Below are 16,513 nucleotides of genomic sequence, written 5' to 3'. Positions count from 1 at the left end.
ATAGTCCCCCTAATTTCCAGTGACACAACTCGATATTACCGAAAAGTAGATAAGAATTCTTTTCTTGGTGGGAAAGCTCCTGAACGGTCTCTGACACTTGAAACGATGCACGTCTTCTCCCATTTAATAAACTGAACGCATGTTGCCCCATGATTCAGCAAGTATTTTTGCTGGTTTTCGAGGTAATCATGACCACGATTTTTGCCGTCTATAACTTCTCCCCTACTCATCACTTTTACTTTCTTACTTTCATTATTTTCACAACTCCTTCTTCTTCTAATCTCCTTAGAGCTTTTATGCAACACTTAACTCTTTCAGTAAAAACATTTTGACAGAATTCTTGTCTTAATGTCTTCTCGCATTGTTATCACCGGAAACATTGGTCTTCTCTTTGGTAGAGGCCCAAAGAAAAACAAAAGCAAAGATGTCGACGTCGAGTCCGAACCTCCAACTGTAAACACAATCATACCCCTTCATCTCAGCACCGCGTCTAATCTCCAAGAGGAAAACGCACTTGCAAATTCCCAAAGTAGCAGGTTTTGGCCAGTTTGTAGGTACCTTTCATCCATTCTTCCTTATAGTATCCTCGTTGTAAAGGAGGACTATAACTGCAACAATGTTGAATCTTTACCCTAGATAGGATAAAACGAGTTACATATTCTAAGAGGGTTTATGTATGTCTATACATATCCCTTTACTTTGGGTCCATTCGCCTTGGGGTCGAGTGAAGGACTTGACCCAATAATCCTAGAGTTCTGCCACTGATACCAGGTCTGCTTGGCATAAGTAGGCCTATCTATATAGCATACGGTGGCATGCCTTCGTTAGTTGTGCATTGAGACCGGGAAAATCCTAACTCTTGCACACGTGATGAATCTTTACTCCCCCAAGATTTTTTGTGGGGGGGAGGGGGGTTAAATCTCAGCAAGTGTGGCCACCACGCTCTTATCACCAACATAGATGATGATAACGACTATGGGTGGATGAAACAGTTTGTTGTTGTTGCTACCAAGGACATCATCCCGGCCACAACTCCAACATTCCCCGAATCATGGAATTTCCTTCAAAAGTTTTTGAGTGTTCGTGTTCACTCTTTGTAAAAAGAGAATTCCTTTCTTTGCTGATTTTTAACTTCCTTTGTTTCAGATACTCATTTAGAACCACCACGGGTTCATGATTTGAACCGATAGGTTCAGAAAATTCTGAATATTACAACTCGAGAATCCCGACAGTGGAAAGAAATAGCTCTCAAATACGGTGTGGAAATCCAAGAACCACGGTAAACCAAACTTCTTCTTTCTTTCATCCTTATTCAAGCATAAAACCATTAAGAATAAATTGCTAGCTATATTTTTTCTTTATAAAGGGCTTTCGAGGGGTTCCGTTGTGTGCCCTGATGTCTAGGTTCTTGATGACCTGATGGAGGCCGCATAGGTGTTGCAAGGTGCCCTTAACTAAAGGATGGCCCATGAAACTTCTCGCGCCTCCACTGAACGTACTTTCTCCTATAGTCCCCAGCCCAAAAATAAGAACTTGAAGAGGAGACGATCCTCCTCGGCTGGGACTCAAGAGAAAAGAATAAGGGAAATATCAACCGAGCCGGCCGTTGTGGTCCTCGATGATGAAATGGAAGCCAATGATAAAGAGGCTTCCCTTTAAAGGAGAAAAATATTTTCATCAACACAACCAGATGCTTAACTGGTGGAGATCCAAAATCCATCGGCAGAAGAAGTACGGGCGCTTTGGGGGAAATGGACTTGGTTTAGAATGCCAATTCTTGCTTTCCGACCCCTGTTGCCGTATTTGATCAGAGGAGTTCGGCCCCTGACTTCTTTCTGCCATCAACTTCTGAGCCAGCAACAACTGCTACACCTTCTACTACAGTTGCCTCTTCTCTATCTGCACCAACAACTCCATACCCACCAACACTAGTTGTTCCTTCGCCATCAGCACCGACTACATCTTCTCCACCTACATCACTTGAACAAGTAGGGAATGCCTCTCCTATGCGGTCTTCTGACCTAGGAACTTGGGAAATACGTACTCGACCCCTTCTCAAGATCCTGGAGGAAGGCGAAGTGCTACTCTTTAGTTTCGAAAGTGTCATATTCTCTCCAAGTCGGTGGATCTTGCTAACTACCTAAAGTCACTGGCTTCAGCAAAGGACTGGAAAAAGATGGACTCCCTTTCTGAGGAGTTCCTAATAAACAATAGCATGCACTGCTCGGCACAGGTAACAATCTCACCCTTTTCTACCTTCCTTCCATTTATGCTTTAAAGTAATAATCTTGATTCTATCCATTTTCAGGCCAATCTTCTCTCCTCCAAGGGACTGCAAAGGTTGATTCTTGACAAGCAATAGCTTGCTTCAAAACGAGAACAACTGTTGGCTAAGAGGAATCAGCTTGTTGTGCGCCTCCCAGTGCTGGAGGCCAAAGTTACTCAAATGGATGAGCTTGAGGCCTGGCTGCAGCAGTCTGCGCAAGACAGGATGGCTCATAGTCAAGAAGCCACCCAGCTTCATGAGAACCTTAAGGAAGCAAAGGCTAAGTGGGATGAGCTTCACGATGTTGTGATTGCTGGTGCCGAACGTGAATCAGTCTTCATGGAGAAAGTGAGTAACTTGGAGGCTGGTTTGCATGCCAAAATTAAGGAGGCCAATGTTGCTGAGGATAAAAGGGCCAAAATGGAAGAGAGGCTCAAGAGAGTCATGGAGCAAAACCGGCTTCACTCAACCACCAACGTTGGGCTTGATTCCAGACTCAGAGCGATGAAAGATGAAAATGAAGAACTTCATGCCACAATTGACTAACTCTGACCAAAACTCCATAACTAAGAAGATTACTTTATCTTCGAAAAACCCTACTCAATGTATCATATGAAGTGGAAGATTTTGGAGAAGGCCAAAAAAGGCATTGCTAATATCTATGACTACATTGTTTAGGCCCGAAAACTAGAGTTAACTGCTCGCGAGAACCTTCCAGCTCGACCCGCTGCAACTGACTCCTTGAATACTAGTCCTGAGTATTCAGGAACCGAAAGGGAACTGAAGAGATGAAGACCCCGAACCAGCAGCAACACATCCTTCTTCCACCAAGGGAAATAAAGACTCTTCTCTCCCTTCGAATTTTGGCAGCAAAGAATAATGTATAATTTTTGTTATCTTTTGTAATTATGCCAAAAAAATTACTATGTTTGGAATTTTAATTAAAAGAACTTTTTGCTTAACTGTTGTGTAAAAATATCCTTTTTACGTTTAATTGATAAAGCTTTGGGAATATTCTTGCATCCGGTAGCTTTTGATTCCGAGCATAAAAACTTTCGGAATCTACCCTTTACTATGAGGGTTTCATAAGAGAGGGCTCTTGTGCTCTTGAAGAAGACGTCCCATGTTCATTATGGTACAAGCATTTGAAATTTTTGTTAACTCTCAAATGATAAAATAAATTAATTTATCATTTGGACAAGAAATAAGATAATAATAAAAGGACTTTGATTTATTCCATCTGTCATTAAAAATACATTTACATAAACATTAATTTGCTTAAGTAAATAAACTTGCCAATACATATGACTAACTTGTACAACTTATTTCTACGAAGCTAATCGTGCAGTCCCATGTCCTGATAAGATATTGATCTCAGTTCTAACAGTCTCTAGTCTGTGTGGCACTCTTGGAGTCGTAACACATATTACTTCCCACAGTGTTCGAATCCTAAATATGAGAATTCAAACACTGGAAGTTTTGCATCCACTGAAGGCCTTTTATCCTTTATTTTATACTTTGTACAACTACTTTATCAGTGGAGACAACTCGTTAACGGTTAAATAATCTTTCCGAGTTCTGGTAGGTGAATTCACCATCGAACCACAGATTATTTAACCATCCACAAGTTGTTTATCACACGAGCTCCTGGTCATCGATCCCATTGGTGGCAAACTTTTGGTGCTCTAATATTGAAGGTCTTGCCTTTGCTGATGATCCTTCCTTCGTAGTATGATATACGTTGCTGCCTCGTTCAAAACCTTGCTAGAAAAACCCTATCGGGACAAAAACTGGTCAAAAGGAAAAAGAAAGTAGCACATACTTTCAATACCAGTAAGGATCTTCAACAATAGTACCTTTCTAACTGCTTGGCAATTTGACTTCGTCTTGATTTTCTAATTCACATGAGCCTTTACCGATTATATCTAAAACCTGGTAAGGTCCTTCCCATGTTGGTCCTATCATCCCGGTGTTGACTTCTCGAGTGCTCTGAGTAACATTCCTTAGAACCAGATCTCCAACTTTGAAATATTGGAGGTTTGACCTGCGATTATAATACCATTCCATTCTTTGCTTTTGCGTTACCATCTTTACATATGCCAGATCCAGGTGTTCTTCAAGCAAGTTTAGCTTCACCAGCAATGCTTCATTGTTTTCTTCTTTGTTTTCTCAAGAAAACCTCAAGGTCGCCTCTCTCACTTCCACCGGTATTAGAGCCTCTAAGCCGTATACGAGCAAAAAGGGTATTTCACCCGTGCTCGACTTTGCCATGGTACGATATGCCTATAAAAAACTCGGTAGCTCGTCCGGCCACTTGCCCTTAGCATCTTTTGACGTCTTATTAAGGTTTTGAATAATTACCTTGTTGGTTGACTCAGCCAGCCCGTTAGCACTCGGGTGGTGTGATGAAGAAGTAATTTTCTTGATCTTTAAACCTTTTAAGAACTTTGTGACTTTTGAACCCACAAACTGTGGCCCGTTGTCACAAGAAATCTTCTTTCGTATCCCAAATCGACAGATTTTATGGTCCCATATGAAGTCAACCACTTCGCATTCTCCGATCTTTTGGCAAGGACCTGATTCAACCGATTTAGTGAAATAAGAAGTTAAAACTAAAAGGAATCTTACCTACCCAGTTACCGGTGGTAAAGGACCAACTATGTCCATCCCTAGTTTCATGAATGGCCACGAGGATGGCACCGAATGCAAAAGTTCTACTGGTTGATGCACTAACTATGCATGACATTAGCATTTGTCGCACTTTTGTACGAACGTCTTTGCGTCCTGTTCTATTAGGGGCCAATAATAGCTAGCCCTAACTAATATGATAACTAACGAGTCTGCACCGAAGTGATTTCTGCAGACTCCTTCGTGGACTTCTCTAATCATGTAATCCGCCTCTGAGGCCCCTAGACACCGAGTCAGTGGTCCTTGGAACGATCTCCTATATAATTGTCTATCAACAAGACAGTAGCGAGCTTCTTTGGTCCACAGTGCCTGAGACGCTTTAGGTCTTCGAGTAATTTACCATGTCTAAGATATTCAATGAACTCATTTCTCCAGTCCCAAATTAAGTTGGTTAAATTTACCTCGCAGTATCCGTCCACATCTAACACTAAATGCAACAATTAGACGACCATACTGGGATCAGATCCTTTCATCTTTATGGATGACCCCAAATTAGCCAATGCGTCTGCTTCCACATTTTCCTCCCTCGGAATGTGAACGATTGAAATTCTCTGAATCGTGCAAGTAATGCTTGAACCTTGTTCAAGTATTGTTGCATGCGCTCCTCCTTTGTGTCAAAAATTGCATACACTTGGTTTACCACCAGCTGAGAATCACATTTTATCTCGATGACCTTGGAACTTAGACCCCAAGGTAGTACAAGTCTTGCAACCAAAGCCTCATACTGAGCTTTATTGTTAGTTAACGGTACAGTTCTAATGGCATGTCTTAGTGTCTCCCCCGAGAGCGCGATTAGAACTATCCCAAAACCGAACCCTTTTACGTTGGAAGGTCCATATGTAAGCAAGGTCCAAACTCTTGAGGTCGTCCCCAACACCAGTATTGCTTCCTTAGCAGCCAAAGGCACTAGTCATAGACTGAAATTGGCTACGAATACAGGCAAAATTTGTGACTTTATTATAGTCTTAGGTTTGTATTCAAAGTCGAATTCTCTAACTTCTACTGCACATTTAGCCAAACGTCCTAATAACTCAGGTTTATGAAGGACATTCCTTAAGGGAAAGATTGTCACAACGGCTATTGGGTGACACTGAAAGTATGACCTAAGCTTTCAAGAGGCAACTACGAGAGTTAAGGACAGTTTTTCAAGTTGTGGACATGTCTCCACTTCTGATAGTATTTTACTAACTTAATAAATAGGAAATTGCACCTTCTTCTTTCCAAACCAAAACGACACTTACCACTACTTTCGAGACCGCTAGGTAAACTAACACTTGCCCACCTTCTTCTGATTTTGACAGCAATGGAAGGCTGGATAGGTATCGTTTTAGGTCTCTTTGTGACTATTGGCATTCCGGAGTCCACACGAATTCGTTATTCATTTTCAAAAGGGAAAAGAAGTGGTGCCACTTCTCCGAAGACCTTGATATGAACCTTCTTAGAGCTGCCAACCTGTCGGTCAACCTCCGTACTTCTTTTACACTTGTTAGCTGGTTCGGATGTCCTCGAAGGCTTTGAACTTGTCGAGATTCACCTCGATCCCTCTTTGTGAGACCAGGAACCTTAAGAATTTACCGGAGCCAACCCTAAAGGCACACTTCTCCGGGTTGAGTTTCATGTTGTACTTCCTCAGAATGTCGAAAGTTTCTTGGAGATGTTCTAGATTATCTCCTGCATTTTAAGACTCAACTAACATTTCATCAATATATACTTCCATCATTTTACTTATATACCTTTCAAACATCTTATTAACGAGCCTTTGATTAGTGGCTCTAGCATTTTTTAGCCCAAAAGGCATCACATTGTAACAATACGTGATGAAGTTCGTGATGAAAAGGGTTTTTTTCCGATCCTTTGAGTTCATCCTAATTTGATTATACCCGGCGTAAGCATCAAGAAAACTCATTAACTTGTGCTTGACCATAGTATTAATCATTTGATCAATGTTTTGTAACGGGAAAGAGTCTTTGGCGCATGCCTTATTCGAATCCTTGTAGTCTACACACATTCTAAATTTATTATTCTTTTTAGGAACTACTACTACGTTGTCTAGCCAATCCGAATACTTTACCTCTCAAATTGAACTGATATAAAGTAATCAGGCTACCTCTTCCTTAACAAGCCTGTTTCTGACCTCTACTATCAGTTTCTGCCTTACCGGAGGGAAGTTTGGATCCAGACTTAGTTTGTGGACTTCCACCACCAATGGAATACCTATCATATCCGAATGCAACCAAGTAAAGTAGTCAACGTCAGATTTAAGAAAATTTGTAAGTTTTAACCTGAGTTCGGGATTCAGCCCCATTCCTAAATGGAATTTCCTCTCTAGGAACTCTTCCAGCAAAGCCACTTGCTCGAGCTCCTCTACGTATGACTTAGTTGCATCTGTCTCCCCTAGTACTTGAAAAGACCTTGTTACCTGAAAGAATTCTGATGACTCCTCGCTTTTATCATCTTCAATCAGAAAGGGAGAAGTCACCAGTTCTTGTAATTGTTATTTGCTAGATTCTTTTCCCTTACTGTTGGAAATGGTCACCGCATTCATCTCCCTTGCAGCTGTTTGTTCTTTTCTTATTTGTTTGATCCCCTCAGGTGTCAGATACTTCAATAATTGGTGATACGTCGAGGGAACATCCTTTATCTCGTGTATCCATTTCCTTCCGAGGATTAAACCATGTCGTCATCTACTACTTTGAACAAAATGATCTTGGTTACTCCTTCGGCGTGCGTGGGCATCAAAATTTCTCCTCGACTTGTCATGCTTGTTAGATTGAAGCCATCTAGAAGCTTTGTCGTCGTAATGATGTTCCTGATTAATTTCGCTTGCTCCAGAACGCTTCGTTGTATGATATTGGGTGAACTTCCTGGATCAACCAAAACATGCTTAATTATAAAATCTGAAACATTGAGAGAAATTACCAAAGCATCATTGTATGGCAGAAGGAGTTCGTCAACATCCTCCTCTGTGAAGGTGATGTCATCTTCTGAGATTTCCTGGACCCTTTTGCCATGAGTCACCGATATCTTCATTTTCTTTGCTATAGAAAATAAGACCCCGTTGATTTCATTCCCGTCGAAGATCATGTTGATCGTCATTCGGGGTGACCATGCTGCCAGTTTCGATGGCTATGCATTATCCCGGCTTCAACCATAACTAATTTTTGCGCGATAACTTAAAAACTCACTAAGATGCCCATTCTTTAACAATGTCACCACCTCCTCACGAAGATGTTGTTAGTCCCCAGTTCTATGGCCGTGAGTCCCATGGAATTGACATCACAAATTAGGATCCCTTTGGCTAGGATCTGGTCGAATTGGTTACGGAAATCGAGGTTCTTTGTTATTTCTCATTGGCGACACCAATTCTAACAGGCTGATGTTAAAGTTGTAATCTGATAACCTGGGATATGCGGGATCTCGGAACCTTGGAACCTCTTTTCTTGCAACGTCCTGTTATTCTGGCCACAATCCATCCTTCTGTCGGAAGCAAACCTATCCGATGACTGAAATTATTTACTGCTACATCATTGGTCCTCTCGTAGGGTAGAAAATAATCCTTAGAGGACCTCCGATATGAATCAAAGTCATTTTTAAACTTATCCTAATTTTTATCGTGACCCAGTCACTTGGATGACACCGAAAGCCAAGTTGGTCATCTTATATCCCTTATCTTCGACTCGTAGCAATTGTGGACATCTGCCCATGTGGTTTCCTGAAACTCGAGCAAGCTCTCCTTCAATTTTCGGGAGGCATCGAAACTCAATGGATTGGGGCTCTTCATGAATGCCTCCGCTGCCCACTCATCCGGAATTGCTGGTAGCAGCATTCTTTCTTTCTAGAACTGGATTACGAATTCCCGCAACAGCTCGGATTCTCCTTTGCAAAATTCTGAATATATCCACCTTTTTTGCCTGAACCTTCCTTGCTCCAGCATGGACATTGATGAATGAATCTGCAAGCATTTCAAAAGAATCGATGAATGCTCAGGTAACAGAGAATACCATGTCTGAGCTCCCTTTTGAGGAATTCTCTAACCATTTTCAACCAAACAACTCGATCTCATGTTGAGCCAAGTTGTTTCCTTTCACTGTTGTGGTGTAGCTTGTGATGTGCTCCTATGGATCCGAAGTCTCAACGTACTTTGGTATGTTCGGCATCTTGAATCTCTTCGAGATTAACTCTGGTGCTGCACTTGGTTTAAACGGCAATTGCATGTACTTTTTTTAATCTAGCCCTTTAACACCGGCGGCACACCTGAAATCTGATATATCCGAGCATAAAACTCCTTCGCATTCTGGTCCATTAGTTCATTCATCTCCCTTATGAACTTCATGAGCTCGATTTTGAAAGGATCATTTGAGTTGTTGTTCCATGATCCACTGTCTATCCCTCCGTCTTCGTCGAAACAAACCTCATCCCTTGGAGTGTTGTTATCGGCTCTTGGAGCCGTCTGATTTTTCGAGCGCTGGGATGAACCGTGTCCCCTCCATTAGTGTTGTTGGAAGCACCTGATAATGCCTACTTCAATTCCTCATCACACGATCTTGCCTCGAGAGATGGTCCATGATTGCTCTCTGTTGCTCTCTCAAGAGTTTAACCGTTTCAGCAACATGTTCATCTTCTGCATCATTAGGAGTTGGGCCACGCGCATGCCGAGGGTACTGACCTTCAAGAACCAAGGTTGTCTCATCCCCTTTGTTATGGGTATCGTTGATTGAGTCATCACGCTGGGACAATTCTTCCCTTTCAACGTGCGCTCCAGCATTGTAAGTGTCATTGACATCATTAGCTTCCATACCTGACTTCTACTAAGGAAAGGGTAAAAACTTTGTTACTATAAACGAATGGATCAAAGCAATTACGCAGCAGTATATGCCCCACGGTGGGCACCAAATTGTTTACCCATAAAATGGTACAGTTGAATTTATAGCATGATTTTATAGACAAGCAAATTGATTTAACCCCTAAAAATAATAAATAAATAAATAAATAAATAAGAATAGAAAGAAGATTATCAAATGAAATTAAAAAAGATAACAAGGCTGGCTAAGGACTTTAGCCTTTTTTCGATGGCAAGAATGAATATAATGTTCATGTGTTAAAATTGAGTGTATAACGATAGAGTATAGCCTTTTTTGTACAAGAAATTTCATGTCCAACAATTTCCTATTTATAGCCTCACTTAGGGAGACTAAATCCTAAAATCAAGCTCCTCTTGAATAAGAATAAAATCGCCATTGATGGGCGTATAACAAAATGGTTTTGAATGCTGATATTCTCTATAACGGCTGCTTATTAAATGTTATCCGATATCAAACCTTCAAATCCTAATCGCCAACTCATATTCCCTTCGGGATTCATCCTGCACCGATCACACGCCCGCACCCGGTGAGAGTTATGTATTGTTTCACCTTCCACATGCCTTAGGTTACACATGTCACCTCACCATTCGACCAATTGTCATCAACCAATTTTACCCCATACAGTAGTGTTTGGGCTTCCGGGATTCGGTTGGTGATATTCACTCATCTTTTTATGTTCTTACAAAAGCAACTCAAAGGGGCCGGCGATAAACTGATTAGTGACCGGAAAAGTTTTTCAGCGCAGTTTTCGGTAAAGGAACTTCTTTTTTTATTTTTTTGATAACCTATAAAGAGAAGAAAATGAAGAACAGACAATGATAAAATCAGGAAAACCAAACATAAACAAAGCCATCAGAGTTTAGATGTGGTGCTTCACCGCAATGCTGTTACCATTGCGAACATCAGAGCTACACCAGAACTCAAAAGAAGGTTACCGAAAGTCGTTTTCTGATCAAATCTGTAACGGATCAAGGTTCACACGTAATTCTAGGTAAAAAGGGTGGTGTAATAAAATGATAATATAGTATGGGGCACACTTGTAAATTTTAATTTAATTCTGAAAACAAAAAAGAAGTTTGATAAACCCTTCACGTGCCCAAATATAGCTAAAATACATGTAACTTGCCATGTCAATGTAAAGTGACTACTAGATATATTTAATAGGCACTTAAAGTGCCAAATGGTAAATGGATCACTTGAGATGTATGTCTGATCACTGAGGACAATTTAAAGGGGCCATCTATGTATTTTGCCTAATGATTTTAATGTATTTCAATGACTTTCTTGGGATGAGTACTAGAATAACCTGTTTTTTTTTCCCCAACTTTGTGTTTGAGTTTTTCCTCTTCAATAACAATTAATTAGTGTAATTTCTATGATACTTTGAAATGAGGAGTCTCTCTGAAACAAGAGGTTCTTTAAATCTCAAGCTGCAAGAAACGTAAATGTAGATATTACATATATCAACATATCTATAAATTTAACATTTCTTGATCAGGCCAGCACCATTTTCAAGAATTTAACAAAGAATGACTCAAACAATACTTTGCACATCTCCAATTGATTCCACTGAAGTCAATATGATAATTTACAACATGTAGAAGCAGGCTATTCTCCCTAAGTAGTACCTAGCAACTCTGACATTCACAAAGAAAATTTTGATTTACAAGTGAATGAACAAAAATTGAGTGAAAAAGTGTAAAGTATGAAATGAGCGTGCTTAAAAGAATCCAGTTAAGCATCTGATAACTAACATTCTTCGTTGTCTCTTGTATAAACAGGTACTTCCCATTTCTTGGTATTCTTTTTAGGATCATCGCTGAGGCTGAGATCAGTATCATCCTCTTTCATTGTTTTAATAAATGTTTTTGCTCCCATCATAATAAGCCTTTCTATCATGAAGAGCTGGTAATTGTTCTCAATCAATGGATCTAAAATGCTGCTGTAATTTGATGAATAGGCCAGCTTGTACCTGCAAATAGTAGGTACCAGAAATCCAGAACGAAGATTATATCAGGCAGCGCTAATCATGACGTACGCATGAAGACTAGAAAAATTAAACCTGCAGCAGTTATGGTATTCCAGTAGTTGATCAAATGCATTTTAACATGCAGCAATGTAACACAAGCATTTATGAATGATACTTTCTCCTACTACAACCAACACTATTTGCTTGACCAGGAACTTGCTTCTGTCTGATCCTTACAAGTTAGCAAATGTTTTCTTTTTAAGTAAAAATATAGTCTTTTTTTTTTTTTTTTTGAAGAAGGTAACAGATTTTATATAAAGTAAAGGTATAGCCTTGTTAGAGATTTATACGCCAATAGAAAATGTAGAGAACTTCTAATGCTACAGAAACTAATTTTTTTATACTAGTGGACTGAGACACAGGCTAATGAGTTTTAGGAAGACCATAAGGAAATAAGAGTTATATACTTCAAGCGACCAAAAGAAACAGTGCATATTACTCTTGTATTGCATAAAAAGGTCAAGTAGAGGACATGAAGATTAACAAAAGAGTTGGAAGATCACTAACCTCACAGCCAGAGGAGAAAAGAAGCCTGGTGTCCTCTCATTAGAAGCAATAAAAAGGGTTCGGCCACGGCGTACCCATTTTGCTATTCTGCAAAGAATGAACTCTGGACGTGTATCCCTGTCCAAATGAGGGTGCAAACTTCGATCAACCCCAAACCTGTCCTTCCTTGTCTTCAAAACATCACCTCTTCGAACATGCATAGCATCATAGTCACCAAGCCGCGCCTTGATCTATAGAAATGACAGAATCCATTAAACCACGGGAGAGGATATCTCTTTGTAGTTTCAAAACATATCGCACTGAGGGGATGGACAATGGCCTTTATGGAAGTAATCTTTCACAGCCACTTATGCATCATATGAAAACCTTGAGGCATATTATATAAGGAAGCTAATAAAGAAAAAAAAAACTAGAAGTTGCATTTATAGTTTTGAACCAAAAAGCTTCAAGATATGATGTTTGATATTGAATCCGATGGATTCAATATATCGAGAAAACAGAATAGGAGATGTAATAGCAATCTAGTTCTACTACTATGAGGAAACAGATTGATAATGGATTTCAATTTCACAATAGATGATAAGAGTGCCAAAGTAAATTTTAAGTAGTTAAATTGAAAAAGTTAAAAGCATGCAGTTAACTAACCTTTTCTGCTGCATGCCGTAGTTTTTCTGCAGTCATTGAAGGAAGAAACGAATACGGCAGAAGAATGGAACTATGATTTTTCCTATCCTTGCATTCCGCAAACCTGAATGATTACCATTATTAATTGTACAGTAACTCTATCAGAACTCAAAAGTAGATCCAATATAAAATTTCAGAACAATTTATCCCCTATTAAGAGCTCCATTTTTCCAGCAAATGAAAGCTTGCACATGAGTGAGTACTTGAAGTAACTGGTTATAAAGGGAACAAACCAAAAAAATAACTAATATGACTTTTCAGCAGTTGTGAACTAATCCTCACATGGCTAATTTTCTTGTTCGTTTTCTTGAACAAATTAAATAAAAGGTTCTGCAATCTGGCAAAACAATGGAATTAAATTCATCTATGGATAATTTCTAATATTAGGAGGATACCGTCCTTCCACTAGACAAGAAAAATAAAGAAGAGAAGAGAAACTCGAGCAACCCAATATCTTATCACTTCAAGGGAGGCAACATAGGAAAGAATAAGTATACCAAGAAAGCGGGCTTGCAGTTCGATTGATAAGCAAAATGTTTGAGTACAAGCTTTTTTCTTTGAGATCAGTCCTGCTAACTCCTTCAACGTGGGCAACCCCTCTAGAACCTAACTTCATGCTTGTTGCCAGGACATGATGCCACATTTCGGAGTTGTCCAAAATTACAGGTACAGTGTCAGAGATGAGATCCACATCATACAAAGAATCCATAGAACACGAACTATCTCCCCACCTGGCAATTAGATGGACATAAAGGAAGTGTATAAGCTAATATTGTTAAGCAATTCATATGCTTGTCAAGGGCATATAACATTAGCACAAAACCTAGTTCTTTGTAGCTTAGGCACAATTGAGAAAACAATATTTGAACACCTAATTACTGCATAGGGCCAGGCGTGCAGGGGCGGAGCTACGGTGTTATTTGCGGGTTCGGCCGAACCCAATAGCTTTTGTTCAAACTCTGTATTTATATTAAAAATTCAATGAATATGTACAAATTATTAATTTAAAACCCAGTAACTTGAAAGGATTATAATCCCGAACCCATAAGGCCCAAATCCTAGCTCCGCCTCTACAGGCATGACTATGGTTATCACACACATACTCTGCAGTTCTATTTTGGTTGGTTACCTTTCTTTGAAACCAGAAAATTCCACAAGAGATAATATATTTATTTATTTATTGTTTAATAAGCTATAAGAATTAATCAATTTTCTCATACCGCTATACATACATTTTACATACTGTTGGATGCAACCTAATTAACGAACTCCACCTTGCCGCTAATACAGAAAATGCACCTTTCCTCAGAAGTGGATGCAAACTAATCAATGAATTGCAACATGGCTATAAGACAGAATATGCACCTTTCCTCAGAGGTTGAATTGCTGGACCGATGAAGAATCCCTTTCTTATTGTGGATTGGATTGAGACACATCCTTGAAGGCATAACAAATGTTCTGCAAAAAGCAGTAGTCTATTCTTAGATAAGAAGAATGTCAAAACTACAAGTGCTCTGACTTTTAAACACAACTTAAAAATTGCTGCTGCCATATTGCTGAATGTCTGGCTTGTGGCTGGAAGCAACACAAACATGGAATTCTGTGCACAGAAATGTGGTTAACCAAATTCACACTAATATAATATTAGTTGCTGCTTGCATGTCAAGTCTTATGCCCATAATCTTAGCATAAATGATCCTAGTATGACCAAATGAAACGGACCTAGAATTCCCATGCACGCAGAACTCAGAAATACCATTTTTTGAATGGATCGAATTTTCTCACCTAAATAAACACAAAAGAATGGTAGCTAACATATTATGTTGCTGAAAATGTAATCCAAAGATCAGAATTACTTCATACATTGAAACAGCTGATTCATCCGAGATGCAGACTTCATTCTCACAAAACATTCCGAAGTCTCAGTATATTTCTAACAGAGACATTAAACTGACCTTGAATACATGCATTACGCAAGGTAACAAGAACTGAATCTCGGGAAAAAAACACAGCAAATTGCTACAATCATCAAATGCTAAAAAGGGGCAGCTAGATGCACGAATAATCCCGCATACACGCAGAGTCTGGGGAAGGCCCGCACCCCAAGAGATGTGATGCAGAAAGCTTACCCTGACAAAGGGTCAATGGGTGATTCCACGGCCAGAATCTGTGATCACATAGAGACAACTTTACGTTGCTCCACGGATCCCCTTCAACAATCAGATGCTATTATTTATTTATTTATAATAAGGGAAACAAGCAATCATCAAATCATATTATTGTTACTTTCTTCAATCAACGAATGCTATAATTACACCAGTTCAGCGCAAAACAGTAGCAAATGCTCCCTAAACTATATTAAAAAACATTTTTGTATACATAATCTGCTAGTGTAAAGAATCTAAAACGAGCCGAGCTACAAAGAAAAATACTAAACCAAAAATTTCTCCTTTTTAAAGCAATCAAGAAAGAAACATGTAGCAAAGTAAAACCCACTTCAACATAGAAAAGATTCAAACTTTGCAAACTAAATTAGCAATTATTAACAAACACAAAATTGAGATACAATATTCCCATGAATTTTTTTTACCTCTGAAGAAACATAGCTTCTTCTAGAGCACACCTAAGGCTTGATTCTTGATGACCCAAACCTGCACAAGTATCACAATGTTTTCCAGGGCAGTCAATTCTACTGCCCCAATAAAGGTACTTGTGAGGCCCATTAAATTGTTTATGGTTTTTAGAGTACACTGATAAGCTTTTTGGAGTTGAAAAAGAGAACCCATTTGGGGAAATTAATGGTGAAGCAATGTATAGTAAAGTTATTGCTGCTATTGCAACTGTGAGTATGAGTGTTGGGGATCTTGGTTTTGGCTTTGCCTTGTGGGTTTTCTGGATCGCCATTTCTGATTCTCGAGGAACAGAGAAACAAATAAATATGAAGATCTGGATAAAACTCACTTTAGTCCCTCAAGTGTTTAAATGCTTCAGTTTAGTACTTATATTATATGCGAGTAATATCTATGATGATTTTCCTTCCCTTTTTTTTCAATTATCCCCCATTTTCCACTATTTGGACTTTTTATTAGCTAGTTACATAATTATAAATATTATTTTCAAAAAATATAACTCTTCATTCATAATTCTCCCATAGAGAATGACTTATAAATAGAGAAGTTTCTCCTCTATGATGCAATTCTTTATATAATAAATGATTTGTTAATTTTTGTATAAATGTAGATTTCATGTATATGTGCATTTATTGTGCTTTATCAGTCAATTTTTTTAGGCCCTTAGTGAATACTTATGTGTTATACTACATTGAAGAATAACTCATTACTCTATACAGGAGATTATATATAAAGAATAAAGATCCAAACGGAAATTGGGAAAGGAGAGAAATTGAAACGTGTCTATTAGCGAATATAATTCAATAGATACGCCTTATAGATTGCATTCCGCAAATGCGATTTATAA

The 16,513-nt window shown here is 39.0% G+C and overlaps 1 protein-coding gene across 1 annotated transcript; it reads right to left on the bottom strand.

Annotated features, from left to right (window-relative positions):
• Nucleotides 1-11,346: 11,346 nt before the first annotated feature.
• On the bottom strand, nucleotides 11,347-15,980 carry LOC104219209 (uncharacterized). Its single transcript, XM_009769850.2, has 6 exons — nucleotides 15,627-15,980; nucleotides 14,402-14,494; nucleotides 13,534-13,767; nucleotides 12,998-13,100; nucleotides 12,353-12,582; nucleotides 11,347-11,788 (listed from the first exon to the last, which is right to left on the bottom strand). The coding sequence occupies exons 1-6, from the start codon at nucleotides 15,938-15,940 to the stop codon at nucleotides 11,566-11,568; spliced, it is 1,197 nt and encodes a 398-aa protein (XP_009768152.1). The 5' UTR covers nucleotides 15,941-15,980; the 3' UTR covers nucleotides 11,347-11,565.
• Between the last annotated feature and the right edge of the window lie 533 nt (nucleotides 15,981-16,513).

Source organism: Nicotiana sylvestris, chromosome 12, assembly GCF_000393655.2.
Source record: "Nicotiana sylvestris chromosome 12, ASM39365v2, whole genome shotgun sequence".
Taxonomy (NCBI): Eukaryota; Viridiplantae; Streptophyta; class Magnoliopsida; order Solanales; family Solanaceae; genus Nicotiana; species Nicotiana sylvestris.
This window is presented reverse-complemented; position numbering and strand designations above follow the sequence as displayed.